The sequence below is a fragment of the Suncus etruscus genome, chromosome 15, assembly GCF_024139225.1.
Source record: "Suncus etruscus isolate mSunEtr1 chromosome 15, mSunEtr1.pri.cur, whole genome shotgun sequence".
Taxonomy (NCBI): Eukaryota; Metazoa; Chordata; class Mammalia; order Eulipotyphla; family Soricidae; genus Suncus; species Suncus etruscus.
In genome coordinates this window covers 35,535,901-35,558,455 of record NC_064862.1, presented here as the reverse complement: position 1 = coordinate 35,558,455, position 22,555 = coordinate 35,535,901, and the positions used below count along the sequence as shown (strand labels likewise).

Sequence of the window (22,555 nt, the reverse complement as noted above, 5' to 3'; positions counted from 1 at the left end):
AGCAATTGGTGGAAATAAAAAAATGATCAGACCTAAATACCCAACCCAAAGTCAACGGCAATAGAATTAAGAGACTCAAACTACAACAAGCGATACACAAAAGGAACCTGTTATACTAGCAGTCCAGGGGGCAAAGGATGAAAGAATGGGATGCATGCTGGGAACAGTGGTGGTGGGAGGTCAACACTAGTGGTAGGAATTGCCCTAATTCACTGTCACTATGTACCTTAAATATAAATCTGAAAGACTTGTAATTCACATTGTTTACAATAAAAATTATTTTAAAAAGGTGCATATTGGGACCGGTGAGGTGGTGCTAGATAAAGGGTCTGCCTTGCAAGCGCTAGCCAAGGAAGGACCACTGTTCGATCCCCCCATGTCCCATATTGTCCCCCCAAGCCAGGGGCAATTTCTGAACACTTAGCCAGGAGTAACCCCTGAGCATCAAACAGGTGTGGCCCAAAGATCCAAAAAAAAAAAAAAAAGATGCACATCATAAACTTTTATTATAATAAAGCATTAAATAATGTTTTCTCCACTCAGTGTTACCATATAACCCTATTTAAAATTTTAAACTACTGTTAAAATATAATCCACATACCACCATACATCCAATTATCTAGGGTGAACCATCCAGTGTATTTTAGAATATCAGTGATTGTTTCCATTTTTATTTAGAGACACCATGAATTACAATATTGTTAAATGATAATCATACATACATTGTTGCAACCCCATATCTACTATCAGATTGTCTACTTCTCTCCACCATGTCCCCACCAATGCAGGTAAACTCAGTTCTGTAGATAAATTTCAGTTGTGTTACAATTACCGTGGCCTAATTTTATATAATTGCATTAAATTATTTATTTATAAAAATAATAAAGTAGTGTGTTAAGGGCCCGGAGAGATAGCACAGCGGTGTTTGCCTTGCAAGCAGCGGATCCAGGACCAAAGATGATTGGTTCGAATCCCGGTGTCCCATATGGTCCCCCGTGCCTGCCAGGAGCTATTTCTGAGCAGACAGCCAGGAGTCACCCCTGAGCACCGCCGGGTGTGGCCCAAAAACAAAAACAAAAACAAAAAAAAAAAAAGTAGTGTGTTAAGTTTTATAAATGGATTAATACATGTCAATTTATTTAGTAAAATCATTCCTTTAATATGTGTCTTTATACCTATTTTATTTTGACATTCCGAATGACAACTCCATGCACTATAAATCATAATTTTCAAAGCCATCTTTTTAACTCATAAAAATCAATTCGACATGAATAAAAGATGGGTAAGGAAGGCTGAAACCATAAAACATCTGGGAGGATCTACAGATGATACATTCTTGGGCATCTGTCCCAGAGGGGTAAATTGGGTGGCATACCTCCAAAGGCAAGAGAAACCCAAACAAATGATAAGATCACATCAAAACAAAACTTCTGTATAATGAAAAAATGATGAAAAAAATCACAAAAATGGAAAGGCTGTACAGGCGAGTGTCTCTGCCAAGAAATAGGACAGCAGCTGACATGAGGGTAGCAATAGCCCAAGGTAGCAGCATCACACTTGAAAGCAGTGGTGACCTGGCTGAAGGGACTAGATGACACTTTTGCTGGGCAGAGGACACCACTGGTCCAGCCCAAGCAGATTGGTTCACAGTTCCAAACAAGTAGACCAGGGGTCCTCAAACTTTTTAAGCAGGGGCCAGTTCACTGTCTCTTAGACCACTAGCAGACCTGATTATAGTTTAAAAAAAAAAAAAAACTATGAACAATAGTGGCCTGCCAGCCATAGTTTGAGTATCTCTGCCCAGGACTGAAAGGAGGAGCCAAGAAACAGAGAAGAAGGGGAGTCAGAGAGTGTAGTACACATCCTATGCATGTTCACTGCAAGCCCAGGATGAGTCAGCTGCTAAGCAGAACAGGCAGCAGCGGCAAAAAACATCTGGCAGAGGATAAATATCCTCAGCAGGCTGCATGTGGCCTGTAGGTCATAGTTTGAGAAACTGCAGCATAAAGTGATCTGGTTGAGTGAACCCAGGTTGGTATCCATTGCATAAACACCAGGACAACCTAGGCTGAAACTGATCTGGAGCTGGATTCCAACAAAAATGAGATGGGGGTCTATCTGATTGACAGGGATCTCACCTACTTTGACCCTTTCCTAAACAATCATTGCCACTGGAAACACATCACAATCAAAGGAGTCTTTGTTAATATAATAGCATTATTATTATTATTATTATTATTAAATCACCATGAGATGCAGAGTTAAAAAGTTGTTGATGACTGAGTTGCCATCATGCAAAGACCCAACACCCATCAGTCCACCCCTACCCTCAGTCCTATAGCAGACATTTTTCTACACTATGTCTGTCACTCTCTGTCTGTCTGTCTGTCTGTCTCTCTCTGTATGTGTGTGTGTGTGTTTTTCTCATTGTCTCTGTCTGTCTCCCCTTCCACTTTTTATCCTTTTAGGCACCATGGTTTGCAATGCTCTTTCTGACAAGTTTATCATGCATATTGTTATTTCCTTTCAATTTCCATTTCTTGTCCAAAGTGATCATTCCTTATAATTATTGTCATAGTGGTTCATTCTCTGTCTTAATTGCATTTCCCAATCAACATTTCTATTGCCCAGAGAATATTTTTGTCTGTTTTGCTTTGGCGTGGATAGTCAGTGAGAAATAGAACACTGATGGAGGTGAGGTAACACTGGTGATGGGATTGATATTATAATGTTTAATGCTGGAAACAATTTATGAACAACTTGGTAAATCGCAGTGTTATAAGAAAAACTTTTTTTAAATAAGAAATTATAATTTGAATTTTTTTATTTTTTAAAAACACCCAACAATTCTGGGGCCGAGTGATAGCACAGCAGCAGTAGGGCATATGCCTTGTAACCAACTGACCCAGGATGGACCTGGTTTGATCCCCTGGCATCCCATATGGTCCCCCAAGCCAGGAGTGATTTCAGAGCACATAGTCAGGATCAACTCCTGGGCTTCAGCGGTGTGTGGCCCAAAAAACAAAAACAAAAAAACACCACCCAACAATTCTGTACTGCTATTCAGCATGGGAGGTGAGACTAAACTGTAATTAGAATTTATGGGCCGGAGAAATAGCACAGCTGTAGGCGTTTGCAAGGCAAAGGGTATGCCTTGCACATACCCAACCCAGAACAGACAATGGTTCGAATTCTTGTGTCCCATATGATCCCTCCGGGCCTGCCAGGAGCGATTTCTGAGCTCAGAGCCAGAAGTATCCCCTGAAAGTCACCGAATGTGATCCCCAAAATATAAATAAAAAAATTTATTTGACTTTTTAATATATATGTATTGTAAACTGAGCATAAAAAAGACACTCTTCCCTTTGCCCCTCAAGTTACCTCAACATAGTTTCTCATTTCCTAGTTCATGTTTACCAAAGTGACTTTTGGTTTGTCTCATATTTGCCATAGGTTTTGAAGAAATTATCTTCAAACTTTACTACAGTTTTGTTTTTTGTTTTTGTTTTTGTTTTTTGGTGGGGGGACCACACCCAGCAACCCTCAAGGGTTACTCCTGGCTCTGTACTCAGAAATCACATCTGGCAGGCAAGGGGGACCATATGGAATGCCAGGATTCAAACCAACGCTGGTCCTGGGTCGGCCACTTGCAAGGCAAAAGCCCTACCGCTGTGCTATCTCTCTGGACCCAGTGTTTTAATATATTTCCAAGTTGCTGGACTCTGTTCTCAAGTGCCCCAACTCCCCTTCATTCTAATCATAACTTCTGCTAATTAAAACTCATCATAGACATGATCAGTGTTTATCTGAATTTCTAAAAGCAGGAAATTAGAATAGTATTATTTAAATAATTTTATTTATTTTATCAAATTGGTACATTTTAATATATGGGATGAAATTGATAATAAATACCATCTTTTATGTATATATCTCCCAAGTCCTTTTCAAGGTAACTTTTCACCCCCAAAAAAGGGAGAACATTTTCTTAGTTCTTAATGGACATTTTTAAGACCAGAAATGTCTTAATGTTGGAACCAGAGTGATAGTAGTGGTAGCATGTATGCCTTACATGCAGACCACCTAGGCTCAATCCCCAACATCCTATATGGTCCCCTGAAACCAGCAGGAGTAATTTCTGAGTGCAGAACCAAGAGTGATCCCTAAGCATGATTGTCTACCTCCCTCCCCCCAAAAAAAAAATCTCTTGATGTTAACATTATTCATTTCTTCACTGGCCCCAAGCTGGAAGCCATGTCACACCCTTCAAGGTAAGTGCTGGTAATTCCATTTTACTTCAAAGAACAAATAAATGCCCAGAATGAAGATCTAATCAAGTTCTCATTCATTCATTCATCATTTTATCGGATGGATTTTTCTCATTAGGAAAATCCTGGCAAGGATATAATGAGTTGAAATTATTTTTATTTTTTAAAAAAAAGAGGAAAAGGAGGTCAGGTAGGAAAAAAATGACAGCAATCAGAGAGATCACAACTCTTAAAAAATTACTTTAATCCTTGATAAAAGAATATTCAAGGAATATTATTACTCAAGTGGTAGAGCACATGCCTAGTATGTGTGAGGCCCTGAGTAAGATCCCTGGAACTACACGACTCCCAGAGCACTGGCAGGTGTGGCCTTGGTGCTCCCTAAGTAGCACCAGACCTGAGCACTGCTAGAAATTGCCCTTATTATAAAAGGAAATAACATTCAAGAAATCCAAGCAATGTTGACATGACACCTACCTCAGACTAACTTGCATCAGGCATTACCAGGTTATTTTTTTTTTCTAGTCTGCCTTTTCCTGGATATGACTAAATAAACTCTGCACTTATAATATTTACAGCTGACTTATCATACTGGCCTGAAATACATAAGTTAACAGTAAAATAATTTTCCTCTGGATAGCATGTAATTACACATGTACACATTTATCAACTGGACAAACATACAACTGGCCAAATTCCCTTGAACATCACACAGTGGAACTAAAGAAAGACAGAGGAGAGTCCAAGTCTCAGCAGAATGAGGACTCAGGCGAAATATGCATGGCAGAAGACAGCCACAGCCAGCAGGATGATGCCATTGATGTTCACTATTGTCCGCCACAAAGGTTTCTCAGAGGTGTCAGTCAGTTTCATCTTCAAGGCTTTCTCCTCTTCCTTTGTCAATTTGGGACCCTTCTGCTGGTCCAAGCCACAAAACATATCATAGGTCCGCTTGCAGCATCCTCTTTTCTCCTCAGAAACTTCTGTGTCATGGAAAAGGCATAAAAAAAATATTTAATACGCAAGACACATAAAAATGCTTCCAATGGGGGAATTTCCTGTTGTGGGCATCTGCCATTCTACAAACATTTTGCAATTTTCTTGATACAAAATGCTTAGTTGAAGTTAATTTTAAAAAGATTATGTTAAAACATCGACATCCTATATTCTATATATCCATAATATCCATCTTGTATTGGGACCTTAATACTGCCCTACAAAGTTCATTTCTAATATTTTACTGCCTCAGTCCCAACCCTTACTTCCCCCCATTCTCCCATGTAGGTGCAGCTAATGACATGAAGCTCACCACATAGAATGATAAGTGCAGTTAGAGAAATAACTACACTGAAAACTATCATAACATTGTGAATGAATGAGGGAAAAAGAAAGCCTGTCTCGAGTACAGGTGTGGGTGGGGTGGGGAGTAGGTATATCTGGGAAATTGGTGGTGGGAATCCTGCACTGGTGAAGGGGGGTGTTCTTTACATGACTGTAATCATACAAGTATAATTATATTTGTAATCACGGTGTTTAAATAAAGATAATTAAAAAAAACATTGACATTCTCATAATGAATGAGATAAGGTTCATCTCTACCATGCCCAATACAAATGCAATTTTAATTACAATAATCAAAAGCAAGTCATCTAAGTGTAATTTATGAAAAAAAAAAGTGCTAGTAAGAGGCAGGAGAACTCTCCTGCCTTGCTTTGGGTGAAAATTCAAGTTTTTTCCAACCATCTTTCTTAAGTCTGCACTCTTTTGCAAAAAAAAAAAAAGAAAGAAAGAATGTTTTCTTTTTTTTTACATCAAAATAGTCAAATAGAAAAATATTCAAATAGCTCTCATCTCATTTTTTCTTAAATCAATTATCACTCAATGTGGAGGCATTTTGTAAAATGTAGTAGTGGAGAGCAGGGAGCATATTCATACCTGCCTTCTCCCTGGAAACCCAAAGATGATTGCTTTTCCCAGAATCCTAAACAGAAATCTAAGACTCCAAGCATTTCCAGTACTTCTGGAGTCCTGGGTTTTAGAATCAAGACTCAATATAGGGGCTCAATATATAAAGGCAAGGCAGAAGGTCGGTGGTTCGAATCCCGGCATTCCATATGGTCCCCTGAGCCTGCCAGGAGCAATTTCTGAGCATAGAGCCAAGAGTAACCCCTGAGCGCTGCTGGGTGTGACCCAAAAACCAAAAAAAAAAAAAAAAGACTCAATATAGATGAAATCAGATTTTATCTAAACTTGGACCCCAGCAAAAGTATCTTCCTCACTGAACTTCTACTTATGTCTGTAAAATGAAATTATAAGACCTGATGGATTTTTGTTTTGTTTTGTTTTTGTTTGAAGCCATACCAGGTGGTGCTCAAGGGTTACTCCTGGCTCTGCATTCAAGAGTTATTTTTGATGGTTCTTGGGGGACCATCTGAAATGCCAAGGGTAGAACTCAGGTGGGCCACATGTAAGGCCAACACCAGCACCACCATCACCCTGCTATATTATCACTTCAGTCACCCAGATGGGTTTTGAGGCTCTTTCCAGAGCTTGAATTCTATATGGCTTGTTTCCAGATTCAGAATTTGTTCTGCCACATCGTCCCATAAAGTGATGAGTCTGCAACTTCATAGCAACCTCTTCATCAATTCCACATATCCATCATCATCCTCCACATGATGAAGAAACATTGCAATATAGATGTTAAGGGAAAGATAAGCTCTGAACATTGACTAGATATTTTCTCATTAGACTCCCAGAGAAATCTGGCTTTTCTATATATCTGCTATGACAAACCAGTAACATAAGATCCAAGAATCCTCTGTCGCATCCCCCTTATATCTCTAGAGCTGACCATAGCTTCAATTCCATCTATGTTTGTTCATAGACTATATCAGAAGATCTCAACCTTCTATTATTATTGGCCAAGATCAAATCAAGTCAGGATGAAAAAAATCTCACCCACTCTTAACCGAGCTGAGCTCTCTACTGAACTCTCTGGTAGAGAAGGGAGCTAAGTGACTGAATCTTTCTCCTTCCCTTGATCAGGCCTAGATTGACCTTCCCAAAGCATATTGATTCATTGTATCTCACTATCAACTCCTCTTCAACCTTCCTGTAAAGAGGTCTGAGGGTTGATAAAGGAATTTAATGAAAGCTTTAGTAAAATGGTCATGCTGCTGTGGGATTAATTTTTATAGGGTGGTAATTATTATAAATTACCTATTTCAATCGTCTCTTCTGGGGCTTCTTGGGTATCCTCCTCTTCTTCATCTAAGTCAATGCGCTCCTCTTTGCTGTTACGCAGGCTCCAACATAGGCGATAAAGCTATAGAGAAAAAACAGAACAAGTTAGCAGAAAACAATGCCTTCGTCCTAAAATTTAGGAGAATCACCAGATATACATGGATATAGGAAAAATAATGTGACCCCTCAATATATAAGAGTGTAGATAACAGTATCAATCCTCAGCATTATATTTAAATATGCTGGGAACTTAGATATAGACATATAAGAAAGGTTACCAAACTACGGTCCAGTGGTGTTTTTGCCACCCCTTCCAATCCAACTTCCTATCCAACTCATCCCTGGCCCTCAGTGCACATGTGTGGGCTGTGTGTCATACTCTAACTCCCCTCCTTCTCTCTGTCCCAACACTCATCCTCTCAGACTTAACTTGTATGCATCTCTCCCCCAGACATATCCTTATCTCAGGAACCATGCACTAAAAATGGCAACCACCTTTGCAGCACTTATGTCTGTGAACATACTTTTTCCAGAATAAAACAGCTGAAATTTCCAACCAGATCTAGATGAAATGAAGCACACTTTGTATCACTTGTTAAAACTTGCAGTGACAGAATTGATATGCCCAGAGAGGGAGAAGCCGCTGAACTCTGCTGGAACTCTGATGCCAGCACCTCTATCTGACTGTCTTCTGTGCTGTGCTGCATTCTCGGCCTGATTTTATCCTGTGTGTGGCTTCATATGTGGATGGCTAGCCTTCCCTGGAGGTGAGTTGATGCGCCCAGAAAAGGAGGAACCAGAGGAGCGCAGTTGCTCAGCTTCGCTACGGGGCGGAGCACATCATTTAGCTAATGAATACAACCACAACACGTAGAAAAAACCCACAATACAAGTGTGACAATGGGGAAACAATGCAGGCCAGTGTCAGACATAGAGAATGAAGATGGCAACTCTGATGACCGGAACATGATCAACCAACTAGTCAGTCTCTCAGATAAGGAGTTTAGAGTCACAATATGAAAGATGTTCACAGAACTCAAAGAAAATATAGAAGATAACACTAATAAGAATCAAGAAAATATGAAGATAGAAATCGGAAAACTCCAAACTGAAATTTCAGGTCAAATAACAGGTCTGAAAAACTCAGTAGATGAATTGAAGAAAAAAATGGATGAGCTTTCCCACAGGTTAACAGCAGCTGAGGATAGAATTAGTACACTGGAAGATGAGATGAATAATAATTCCATACAGCAGAAGAGATTGGAAAAAAGCCTTAAAGTAAATCATCAAACAATGGAAAAATTACTCAAAGAATGTGAACAGATGAAAATAGAAGTCTATGATAAGCTCAACAGAAACAACTTAAGAATCAAGGGCCAGAGAGATAGCATGGAGGTAAGGCATTTGCCTTTCATGCAGAAGGTCATCGGTTCAAATCCCAGCATCCCATATGGTCCCCCGTGCTTGCCAGGAGCAATTTCTGAGCATGGAGCCAGGAGTAACCCCTGAGCACTGCTGGGTGAGACCCAAGAAAAAGAGAAAAGAAAAGAAAAGAATCATTGGAGTCCCAGAGACCCAGGAAGAATGTCTACAGGAAGAATCAACAGTCAAAACATCATTAAAGAGAAACTACCAGAGCTAAAGAATACATGCGATCAAATCCTGCATGCCTGAAGAGTACCAACTAAAAGAGACCCCAGAAAAACACCCCAAGACACATCCTAGTCACAATGAAAAATCCCACAGATAGAGACAGAATTCTGAAAGCAGCAAGATCAAAAAGAGAAATTACATTCAAGGGAACATTCTTGAGACTTACTGCAGACCTGTCACCAGAAACACTAAAGGCCAGAAGGCAGTGGTGGGACATAGTGACAAAACTCAATGAAATAAATGCTTTGCCTAGAATATTGCACACAGCAAAACTCACTTTCAGGTTTGAAGGAAGTATACATGGTTTCACAGACAAACAACAGCTCAGAAACTTTACAGACTCAAAACTAGTCTTAAAAGAAAAACTGAAAGACCTACTTTAAGACAAGACTGACCAACAGACTCATCAAACTTCGATAGAAAGATGGCACTAAATCCCAGGACAATTCTTTCTCTCAATGTCAATGAACTAAATGCACCAGTTAAGAGACACAGAGTGGCTAAATGGATCAAAAAACTCAATCCAACCTTCTGCTGCCTACAAGAAATGCACCTGAATAGTGAGAACAAACATAGACTCAAAATAAAAGACTGAAGGAAAATCATCCAAGCAAACAACACCCATAAAAAAGTTGGAGTGGCCATACTAATATCAGATGATGCAAACTTTATACTCAGGAAAGTTATAAGGGACAAAGATGGACATTTTGTATTAATCAAGGGATATGTACAGCAGGAAGAAATCACTCTCCTAAACATATATGCACCAAATGAGGGGCCAGCAAAATATTTAATACAATTATTGACAAATCTGAAAAATAATATCAATAACAACACAATAATTGTGGGAGACCTCAAAACAGCATTGTCAACACTTTATAGGTCAAACAGACTGAAACCCAACAAGAATATACTAGACCTGAAAAGTGAAATGGAAGTAAGAGGCCTACTAGATATATATAGGACACTCCACCCCCAGAAACCTGGATACACATTCTTCTCTAATGTACATGGGACATTCTCTAGGATAGACTACATGCTAGCACATAAAACATACCTTCATAATATCAAGAGGATAGAAATTTTGCAGGCTACCTTCGCTGACCACAAGGCCCTGAAATTATATGTGAACAACAAAGGGACACAGAAGAAAAACTTTAATTCCTAGAAGTTAAACAGTCTAATACTGAATAACCAGTGGGTCCGAGATGAAATCAAAGAGGAAATCAAAACCTTCCTGGAAACAATGACAATAAAGACACAAACTATCAGAACCTATGGGACACAGCAAAAGTGGTACTAAGAGGAAAATTTATAGCTTTGTAAGCACACATCAGGAAAGAAGAAGGGGCATACCTGAATAGCTTAATGATGTAGCTCATAGGATTAGAAAGTGCTCAGCAAAAGGAACCAAAAATAGAGAGACAGAAGGAAATAACAAAGCTGAAAGCAGAAATCAATGAAGTGGAAACACAAAAAAATATCTGAAAGATCAACGAAAGCAGAAGTTGTTTCTTTGAAAAAATAAACAAGATTGATAGACCACTGGCAAAACTAACAAAGAAAGATAGAAACTTGATAACTCGTATTAGGAATGAAAAAGGAGAGATCAGTACTGATATGGCAGAGATTCAAAGGGTAATCAGAAACTACTTTCAGAAACTCTATGTCACTAAAAATGAGAACCTGGAAAAAATGGATAAATTCTTGGACTCTTATAATCTTCCACAGTTGAATGAAGAGGATGTAGCATATCTAAACACCCCCATCACTATTGAGAAATTAAGACAGTAATCAAGTGTCTTCCCAAAAAACAAAAGCCCAGGCCCAGATGAATTCACTAATGAATTCTTTCAAACCTTTCAAGAAGAACTACTACCAATCCTGGCAAGACTCTTTCATGAAATTGAAAAAACAGGAACACTTCCAAATAGCTTTTATGAAGCCAACATCACCTTACCTAAACCGGACAGAGATGCTATGAAAAAAGGAAATTACAGACCAATATCACTGATGAACACAGATGCAAAGATCCTCAACAAAATCCTGGCAAATAGGATTCAATGCCTCATTAAGAAGATCATCCACTACGATCAAGTAGGTTTCATCCCAGGAATGCAAGGATGGTTTTAACATCCATAAATATATCAACATAATACACAACATCAACAACAAGAAAAATAAAAATCACATGATCATATCAACAGATGCAGAGAAAGCATTTGATAAGGTCCAACACCCATTCTTAATAAAAAACTCTCAGCAAGAAGGGAATGAAAGGAACCTTTCTCAATATAGTTAAGGCCATCTACCACAAGCCAGTGGCAAATATTATCCTCAATGGAGAAAAACTAAAAGCCTTCCCTCTAAATTCTGGCACAAGACAAGGCTGTTCTCTCTCACCACTCCTATTCAACATAGCACTGGAAGTACTTGCTATAGCGATTAGGCAAGAAAAAGACATCAAGGGAATCCAGATAGGAAAGGAAGAAGTCAAGCTCTCGCTGTTTGCAGATGACATGATACTCTACTTAGAAAACCCTAAAGACTCTACCAAAAAGCTTCTAGAAACAATAGACTCATATATCAAGATAACAGGCTACAAAATTATCACACAAAAATCAATGGCCTTTCTATACACCAATAGTAATAAGGAAGAAATGGACATTAAGAAAACAACCCATTCACAATAGTGCCACACAAACTCAAATATCTTGGAATCAACTTGACTAAAAATGTGAAAGACCCATACAAAGAAAACTATAAAACTCTGCTCCAAGAAATAAGAGAGGACATGTGGAAATGGAAACACATACCCTGCTCATGGATTGGCAGGATTAACATCATCAAAAATGACAATACTCCCCAAAGCATTGTACAGATTTAATGCAATCACTCAAAAGATACCCATGACATTCTTCAAAGAAATGTATCAGGCACTTTTGAAATTCTTTTGGAACAATAAACATCCTAGAATAGCTAAAGCAATCATTGGGAAAAAGAATATGGGAGGAATTACTTTCCCCAACTTTAAACTTTACTACAAAGCAATAGTTATCAAAACAGCATGGTATTGGAATAAAGACAGGCCCTCAGATCAGTGGAATAGGTTTGAATACTCAGAGACTGTTTCCCAGACATACAATCACCTTATTTTTGATAAAAGAGCAAGAAATCCTAAATGGAGCAAAGAAAGCCTCTTCAACAAGTGGTGTTGGCATTTGCAAAAAATTGAACTTAGACCCCCAGTTAACATCATGTACGAAGGTAAAATACAAATGGATGAAAGACCTCAATATCAGACCTGAAACCATAAGATATAAAGAACAGGGGCTGGGCGGTGGCGCTAAAGGTAAGGTGCCTGCCTTGCCTGCGCTAGCCTTGGATGGACCGCGGTTCGATCCCCTGGTGTCCCATATGGTCCCCCAAGCCAGGAGCAACTTCTGAGCACATAGCCAGGAGTAACCCCTGAGCGTTACTGGGTGTGGCCCAAAAACCAAAAAAAAAAAAAAAAGATATAAAGAACAACATGTAGGCAAAAACACTCCAGAACATTGAGACTACAGGCATCTTCAAGGAGAAAACTGCACTCTCCAAGCAAGTGAAAGCAGGTATTAACAGATGGGAATATATTAAGCTGAGAAGCTTCTGCACCTCAAAGGAAATAGCGCCCAGGATACAAGAGTCACCCACTGAGTGGGAGAAACTATTCACTCAATACCCATCAGATAAGGGGCTAATCTCAAAAATATACAAGGCACTGACAAGAAAAAAACATCTAATCCCATCAATCAAAAAATGTGGAGAAGAAATGGACAGACACTTTGACAAAGAAGAAATACAAATGGCCAAAAGATACATGAAAAAATACTCCACATCACTAATCATCAGGAAGATGCAAATCAAAACAACTATTAGGTACCACCTCACACCACAGAGATTGGCACACATCACAAAGAATGAGAACAAACAGTGTTGGCGGGGATGTGGAGAGAAAGGAACTCTTATCCACTGCTGGTGGGAATGCCGTCTAGTTCAACCTTTATGGAAAGCAATATGGAGATTCCTCCAAAAACTGGAAATCAAGCTCCCATACGATCCAGCTATACCACTCCTAGGAATATACCCTAGGAGTACAAAAATACAATACAAAAACCCCTTCCTTACACCTATATTCATTGCAAAACCCAAAAACCAAAAAACCAAAAAAAAAATAGATATAGATTTAGATATAAATTCCTTCTTGGTGCATGAATGCATAAGTCAAGTTAGCCCTGTGTTTACACTCATTGCCTTGTACCACAACTGTCATTTAGGGAGCAGGATCCAGAGAATAGCCAGCCCTGGCTGAAATGCCCTCTCCCACTGAAGGCATGCTTACATGTATGATGTCTGATACCAGCATGCATGGCTGGCACATGGTACTTCTGATTCAGTATCTGTCTCCATAAAACCAATAATAAATATAAGTTGGTTTAGTCATGTGAGTGTGAGATATTAATTTGAGCTAAGAGAAACCAACATAGATATGGTGGCATAAACATAAAACAAGTGTTGAACAGATCTCCTAGAAGAATACTCACATGCACATCTGGAATGGGCTTGGTGAGAAGGGACACGACCAAGATGATGATGATAGAAATGGAAAAGAGGATTATGGCAAAGTACAGGTAATGCACACCACAAATAATCTTGGGGCAGTTGCTGGGTTCCATGCAGCTCCCTGTACCATAGGCAAATTCAGCAATCATACGGGACACACCAATCAGAAATCCTATGATCAGTCCCCAAAAGGCTCCCTGTGGGGGGAAAAAAACTGTGCATTAATATACTGGATGTATAAAACAGTTACATGTTCCTGAGATATTGAGTTGGAGTAATTAAGATTAGAGAAATGATGGATAATTCTAGACCACCTGACGCCAGAACAGTGAAGTTCAGACTATGTCAAACTTGGTAGGATTAGTTATCATTGCTTTAACTAGATAATAAAATAAGGATTCACCCCCCAAAAATTAGGTAATATGCACAACAATTAGACTGTCAATCCTAATTCTAAAAATTCCCCATAGCCTTAAAAATAATTTGAATCTATAATTCAATAACTTGCTGAGACAGTATTACCATTACCCACCATATTTAGGCACATTCTGATATAATTACTTGCAAAATAATTTGTTGGAGGCAAAAGATAGAATAACAAGTAAAGTGCTTGCCTTGAATGCAGCTAACTCAAGTTCAATCCCCAGCATATCATATGGTCCCCCAAGCACCATCAGAATTAATTCCTAAGTGTAGAGCCAGCAGCAATCACCAGGAATAACCCAGTATCAGAGCATCACTGAGTATGACTCCAAAGAAAAAAATATGATAAAGTTTTGTCCTCGAGGAAGTTATGAATTTGGTCAAAGAAATTAAGATTTGGGAGAGATAATGGACAAATCAAAATATAAGTAAAACTTTCTTCAAGAGTCCCTTTTATAGATTCAAAGTCATTACTTTTAGATCAAGTACTTTGGTATGACTGAGCCACATACAGAAGTTTTCAGAGGGGGCCGGGCGGTGGCGCTGGAGGTAAGGTGCCTGCCTTGCCTGCGCTAGCCTAGGACGGACCGCGGTTCGATCCCCCGGCGTCCCATATGGTCCCCCAAGAAGCCAGGAGCAACTTCTGAGCGCATAGCCAGGAGTAACCCCTGAGCGTCACAGGGTGTGGCCCAAAAACCAAAAAAAAAAAAAAAAAGAAGTTTTCAGAGCTCCTTCTGGTTCTGTGGTCAGGAATCATAATGGCAGTTCACAGGGACCATATGAGGAGCCAGGGATGGCATTCAGATCGTCTATGTGCAAGACAAATGTCCTACCTGCTATATACTATCTCTCTATACCAGCTGTACTATCTTTCTGGCCAAAGTCACTGTTTTTAATCTAAGAACATAAAATTATACTATAGTTTATTATCAGAATTTTCAGTTTGCGGGCCCGGAGAGAGCACAGTGGCGTTTGCCTTGCAAGCAGCCGATCCAGGACCAAAGGTGGTTGGTTCAAATCCCAGTGTCCCATATGGTCCCCCGTGCCTGCCAGGAGCTATTTCTGAGCAGGCAGCCAGGAGTAACCCCTGAGCACCGCCGGGTGTGGCCCAAAAAACAAAAAAGAAACAAAAACAAAAAGAATTCTCAGTTTGCATATTAGAATCAATAAGTAACAATTTTCCTAGAGGAGTTAATCTTTTCCTTTCTAGCTTCCTTTCTTATTTCTTTTATTATTATTTCTTTCATTATTTCTTTTATTTTTGTTTTGTTTTTGATTTAGGACATACCCAAACATTCTCAGGGCCTACTCCTGGTTGGGAGGCCAATCCGTGTAGTGCTCCAGGGCGTGTGCAACTCTGAGATCTAACCCAGGCCTCCCATATACAAAGCATGTGCTCGAGCCCTTTCAGTTATCTTCCCAAATTCTCTGTGTATTATTTTCTTTCAGGACTCTAGATCTGAGTTACAGACCAAAAAGGTGCTGGCTACAAAGGTACGTTCATTGCAGAATATGCAGATGTCACTCTGGAACTGTCTTTCTCCTAGCGGGTATCATTCCATTAATTCAAAATCACCAAGAGTGGAAGGGAAGTGCATAGCATTATTTGGGAATCTAGATAATGTGCCTGCAGGAGAGTTCTTGAAGGTTTATTTTTCCCTACAAACACTCAGCAGCACATAAAGTCCTCCATAGCTCTCTGGGAAATAGATTCCCTCCCTTAGAGAATATAAAATTCAAGTGGTAATTTGTGTGCCAGAATGGATTTTCTGAACATGCATACATGATTCCTACCTGTTCGTTCACTCTCTTGCAGAAGATGGCAAGCAGAAAGACAGCTGCAATGGGTGGTCCCAAGTAACTGGTGATGGACTGTATATAATCGAAAAGCTGTCCACTTTGTGCTGATTGTACAATGGGCACCCAAGCGATGCTGATGCCAATAAGAACCAGGATGAATAACCTAAAACCAAGGACCCCAAAAGGGTGTCAGTGTATTTCCTGAATGAATGTATATATTATGCTACACTAGCAAACATAAAATGTAACACACACACACACACACACACACACACACACACATATATATATATATATATTTGTTTTATATATGAAATTACCTAGATGCCCACAGCAAGGAAAAATAACTAGTAAATTCATTATAGGGACTATTTTTTATTCCATGTTCTACCTCTTTAGTTACCAGAAACAAATTTGATTTCCAATAAGTAAATGAAATGTACTTGATTTTTTTTAGTATATGTGCTGCCAAAGCAAGCACAAAATGTACTTGATTTTTAATAGTAAAGTCAGCTAAGTTGCTACTACAAGAGAATCGTTTTGAGAAGCAGAGGAGTCTAGGAACAAGGGTATGGACTTTGGAGATTGTCCTGGATTCAAATTCTTATTCTCTAGAAGTGACATTAAGCATCTTGCTTAATCCCTGTGAGTTTCAATTTCTTTATCTCAAATCTAGGAATAGTATGGATAAGCTTGCAAGGATACTCTAAGGATCTGTGATAGCAAAACACCTAGCAAATAGTGGGAAGTTACAGTGAGATTTAATTTAATGATCTAGTGTGAGATTCAACATTGTTTAAAAAAAAGAAAACAACATTTCTGTATGTTTCTAGTGGACTGGGACTGGAGAGTTACTACAATGGGTAAAGAGCTTACCTTGCATGCAATCAGCTAACATTTGATCTATGCCTATGTTCCCCCTCCCAAACATAGTAGGAGTGAGTCCTGAGCATTGCTGGATATACCCCAAAAATAATTTTTGTTCTAGATACTATATTTATAATCATGAGCTTCAGGAATAAATTGTTTTATTTCTAATACATGTTAAAAATTAATAATTTGTTTAATAGAAAAGTACTGTGTTTGGGGCTGGAGAGATAGCATGGAGGTAAGGTGTTTGCCTTGCATGTAAAAGGACCGTGGTTCTAATCCCAGAATCCCATATGGTCCCCCAAGCCTGCCAGGAGCGATTTCTGAGCATAGAACCAGGAGTAACCACTGAGTGCTGCTGGGGGTGACACCCCCAAAAAAAAGAAAAAAGAAAAGTACTATGTTTGCTCTTCTAAAATGCATCTCCTCCTCTTACCCAAATCGTCCTCACTGTTTCCATTCAAGACCTAGATCTCCCACCATAAGCCTCTCACAACTACTAAATGCCTCAACTCACCCTCTCTTTTGTTTTTGTTTTTTGTTTTGTTTTGTTTTGATTTGTTTTGTTTTGGGTCACACCGGTGGCATTCAGGAGTTATTCCTGGCTCTGCTCACAGAAATCACCCCTGACAGGCTCAGAGGACCATATGGAATGCCGAGAATCAAATCAGAGTCCATCCAGGGTTGGCCGCATGCAAGGCAAACACTCTACTGCTGTGCTATCGCTCCAGCTCACCCTTTCTTTTCTGAGCCCTTGATAATTCTTATAGATTCCACGGCAAAGTGTAGAGTTGCTCTATGTGACTATATGTTTATCTAGGGTAAGGACAAGCCCCAGTGCATCATTGGATGCACACAAAAATTGAGTCCAAGAGAAGGGAAAAAAAAGTCAAGGGGGGGCTGGAGAGATAGCATGGAGGTAGGGCATTTGCCTTTCATGCAAGAGGTCATCGGTTCGAATCCCAGCGTCCCATATGGTCCCCCGTGCCTGCCAGGAGCAATTTCTGAGCATGGAGCCAGGAGTAACCCCTGAGCACTGCCGGGTGTGACCCAAAAACCACAAAAAAAAGAAAGAAAGAAAAAAAGTCAAGGGGCAAAGGGAAGAGATAAGCAGGAAGTCATGAGTCAAGAGGATCTGAATATATCAGTGGTGCAAAGGAATGGTACAGCTTAATATCCAAATCACAGAGTCAACAATGCTGAAAACAGATCCAAATTTTATCAAACTTAAAAATGTGCCTGTCAATGTGGTAGGCTGTGGGGAGAGAACCTGGGAACACTGGTAAAGGGAAAATGATACCGTTGGTAAGATTAGTGCTGGAACATAGTATATCTAAAACTCAACTATGAATAACTTTGCAAATCAAGGTGCTATGGTGTCTAAAAGGAAAAAAGAAAGAAAGAGGGAGAAGAAAATAGGAGGAAAACGGGGACATTGGTGTCAGGAAATGTGCACTGGTGAGGGATGGGTGTTGGACATTGTATAACTGAGTCCCAATGATGAAAAACTTTGTAACTGTGTTTTACACAGTTTCATGGTGATTTAATTTAAAATTTTATTTTATTTTTGTTTTGTTTTTTTTGTTTTGTTTTGTTTTTTTGTTTTTTTTGTTTTTGGGCCACACCCGGTAACGCTCAGGGGTTACTCCTGGCTATGTGCTCAGAAGTTGCTCCTGGCTTGGGGGACCATATGGGACACCGGGGGATCGAACCGCGGTCCGTCCAAGGCTAGCGCAGGCAAGGCAGGCACCTTACCTTTAGCGCCACCGCCCGGCGGATTTTTAAAGAGAAATAAAACCTCATACTTTCTGAAATAAAAATGACATAAATTGTGATGCTTTCATATTATTTTAAAATGAGTCCAATATAATCTCAGGGCAAAAGGATTCAACCCAGACAAAAATCACAAAATGGTTCTCTTTGTATCTTGCATCTTGAACCTTAGAAAAACAGAAAAACTAGCTCCTTCCCACGAGAAACCAACCACGCTGATTTCCTATGAAGCAGAAGATTAGACTGGTCTGGTCAGATTTTCTAAGGTGCCAAAACATGAAAACCTTTCTCAAAACATGAGAAAGGTTTGTAATATTACTCTTTCCTTTGCCCTAATCTTGTTTATGAAACCTACAAGATGACAAACTGTACCCTCCTTTACTCACCATTTGCCTTTCCTTGAATCACATCCCAGGAATTTGTACTACTTGCCCTGAGTGAGGAAACTGACCTGACTTGATCTCCTGGAAGATTACATCATAGCTTCTGCTGGCCCTCTATCCATGTGCTCCATCATAAACATGCTAATGAGCAAATATCATCAAGTTTTACTTCTTTCAGTCCTTTTGTGTCCACTATTACAATTGCCAATAGCAAATGTGGACAGAACCTGATGCTTTAGAGATAACAGAGCTTGTTTTCAAACACAGTATCACCTGACCCTCACAGAGTCTCAAGATATAATAACAAATGCCAGAGCATCAGAGATATCAAGGTCCCAATGAGAGCTAATTAAAAGGTAAATAGTCAAAGGGAAAAAATGTTAGGGGATATTAAGGGTCGTAGATGGCCAGTTAGCCAGACCAGTCTGAATCTTCCATTGTCTCAGCTTCCTGGAGGCACAGTGAGTCTCATTTTGATAAATTGGGTGGGGTGATTAGATGACCTCTGAACTCACCTCTCTTCAGAGGGGCATGTTTGATGATCTCCAACCTAAAATTAAATGTCAACTGAAGGCCAAATATTACTAGCCACAGAGGTGACTATCTATGTGATTATCTACCAATAATCTCTAGGAGAGGAAATGCAAGTTTTTATGGTACATGGCAGGAAAAGTAGGATATTTACCTTCCCGCAACCATGAGCTCTTTCTCAGAAGCTCCCTTCCGAATCTTGGTGTAGATGTCCATGGTGAAGAGGGTACTGGCGCTGTTGAAGATGGAAGTCAGGGAGCTCATGAGAGAGGCCAACATAACCGACAGCATCAAGCCTCGAAGTCCTAGAAGAAAAGAAGGTTCTAAGTGGCACACATAGCTCTTTTGTGCTCTGTGAGGACTCAAGGTTTGTTTGCTTTTTGCATGTTTTCTTATTTATCACTCAGAAAAACTAGATGTTTTAAGAAATGTAAGATATAATGTAAGGCAGGGGTGGCGAACACGCAGCTCTCGAGCCGCATCCAAATGAATGCGGCTCTTTGCCTCTTATCATTCTTTTGTGTACTGTGGCCCTTTGCCAAGTGCTGCATCATCCTTCTCCCATCCCTCAAAAACAACTGCACGGGCGGGGGACCCGTGTGGCATATGTTGGGTCACATCTGGCTGTTAGTTCTTAGTGTGGAGGACGCAGCACACCCTCACCATCACTGCAGGATTTTGACCCTCACTCAAATGGCAAAATGCAATATGTGTTTAATAGGTTATTGTTAAAATTAGATGCTTTTGTGTGAGTGTCTGTTTTGGCAGGTCACTGCCTGGTGTGGCTCTCTACTCCCGCCGTCTAAAATTTTGACTCTTCATGTCGAATTTGTTCGCCATTGCTGATGTAAAGCAAGACCAGTCAACAAAAATCTCCACATAAAACATATCTGAAGCAAACACTGGGTAATGGAAACCTAATGATGTTGATGGTGATGATGGTGGTATGTCTGTATGTGTGTGAATGTGTGTTCGGTTGAATTTCCTCTGCTAGGGAATTTTTTTATTAAAACCATTGTGATTTACAAAGATCTTCATAGTTTGGTTTCAGACATACAATGTTTCAGGGCCACTCCCACCACCAGTGTCGACCTCCCTCCTCCAATGTTCCCAGAATGCATCTCAGGCCACCAACCCTTGCCTCCCAGCCTGCCAGCGTAAGACCATAGCATTTAAGTTGTGATTGTTAAAGTTTGGGTTCCCTGATTTCATTGCTGTTGACTCTGAATTGGCTTTTTTTAATGTATTTAATTAAAGAACCATGACTTACAAAGTTATTGATAGTTGAATTTTAGGCATATCATATTTCAACACCAATACCGCCAGTGTCAATTCCCCTTCACCAGTGATCCCATACTCCATCATTCCCCACCTCCAACCCCTACTTCCTACCTGCCATCTGGACAGGTACATTACAAAGTTTAGTGGTTGCAGCTTAGATCTTATGTTTTTAATATTGTTTGTGTTTTGAATGTATAGCTCTGTTACTTTCCCTTATCACCTGTATGACTGAAGCCCCAACATCTGTTCCCCCATTATTTCCCTTTCTTATCTTTTTCCTTCCATCCTTAATTTATTTTCTTCTCATCCCTAAGTTCTGGTGTCAAGGGTGATCTAGGCATCCCCATATGAGTCTCTTGAATCATGTGTCTTACGAAAAAGGTTTATGATAAAATAGAAATGTTTAGACTAAGATTTAAAAGACAAGTATTTGCAGAAGGTTAAAAGAAAATTAGGGGCCAGAGAGATAGCATGGAGGTAAGGCATTTGCCTTGCATGCAGAAGGACAGTGGTTTGAGTCCCAACATCCCATATGTTCCCCTGAGCCTGCCAGGAGCAATTTCTGAACATAGAGCCAGGAGTAACTAACCCCTGAGTGCTGCTGGATGTGACCCAAAAAAAAAAAAGAAAAGAAAAAGAAAATTCAAGGTTTAAATTGGAAAAAAAAAAGTATGTAAGTTAGATACCTGATAATGATCTAGAGTGCAGAATACATAAAGACTTTCTGTAACTTAATAATTTACAAAAATAATATTAAGTAACCCAAACTCTGGTCCCATTTATTAGTTTGATAAATGTGAATGAATCAATAGTTCCCAAATCAAAATAAGTAATTGTTGTTTTAAATTCTTTCTCTATCAACACCCGACATCCTTTGCCATATAAATAGGCCCAGCTCCACAACTTATAAACTCCAACAAGCCATCACACTCTTCCAAATAACTTGAACTCCAAGTTGCAATATCTTAGGCCTTTTCAAAACAGGGTATGGCTATGCATGGCTATACATGGAAGCCTCCACACCAACCTCATCTACCATATAAAGAGGCTCAACTCCACAGCTTCTAAAACATATATAGCTTATGAAAACCTTATGAAACCTCCTCCAAATTTCTTACTACAAAAAGCACAGTTGAAGTACAGAAAAAATTTTTTTTCTTTTTTTGGTTTTTGGGCCACACCCGGCGGTGCTCAGGAGTTACTCCTGGCTGTCTGCTCAGAAATAGCTCCTGGCAGGCATGAGGGACCATATGGGACACCGGAATTCGAACCAACCACCTTTGGTCCTGGATCGGCTGCTTGCAAGGCAAACACCGCTGTGCTATCTCTCCAGGCCCAGGAGTACAGAAAATTTAATGGAGAAGATTCATAGAAGCCAACTAAGCACAATGATAAAAAAAAAAAAAACAATAGCATATAAAGCTCAACCAAAACCAACCAAATCAGTAAATCATCAGGTACTGATTTTAATACCACCACTGTGAAGATGTCCAATTAACTCAAAGAAACAATAGCACAGATAGTTAGCAAAGCAAAAGAAAGTATAAGTAGAAATAAGAAAAACACTATGACCAGAAATATAGACATTTGGACTAAAGGGTCGGGAGCGGTGGCACAGCAGTAGGGCATTTGCCTTGCACTCAGCTGACCAGGACGGACCACGATTTGATTCCCCCAGGGTTCCATATGGTCCTCCAAGTCAGGAGCAATTTCTGAGCACATAGCCAA

The 22,555-nt window shown here is 39.7% G+C and overlaps 1 protein-coding gene across 3 annotated transcripts in view; it reads right to left on the bottom strand.

Annotated features, from left to right (window-relative positions):
* Positions 1-5,030: 5,030 nt before the first annotated feature.
* The window catches only part of SLC5A1 (solute carrier family 5 member 1), a 34,849-nt gene continuing 17,324 nt past the window's right edge, over positions 5,031-22,555 (bottom strand). The window contains exons 8-12 of one of the 3 annotated variants that reach the window (XM_049788985.1): positions 19,701-19,851; positions 15,984-16,152; positions 13,748-13,963; positions 7,488-7,593; positions 5,031-5,248 (exon numbers count right to left, since the gene is read on the bottom strand). In XM_049788985.1, coding sequence (XP_049644942.1) covers positions 5,031-5,248; positions 7,488-7,593; positions 13,748-13,963; positions 15,984-16,152; positions 19,701-19,851 — 860 coding nt within the window. Of the gene's footprint in view, positions 5,257-7,487; positions 7,594-13,747; positions 13,964-15,983; positions 16,153-19,700; positions 19,852-22,555 lie in introns of all 3 variants that reach the window. The other 2 variants (XM_049788986.1, XM_049788987.1) reach the window with 2 other exon arrangements.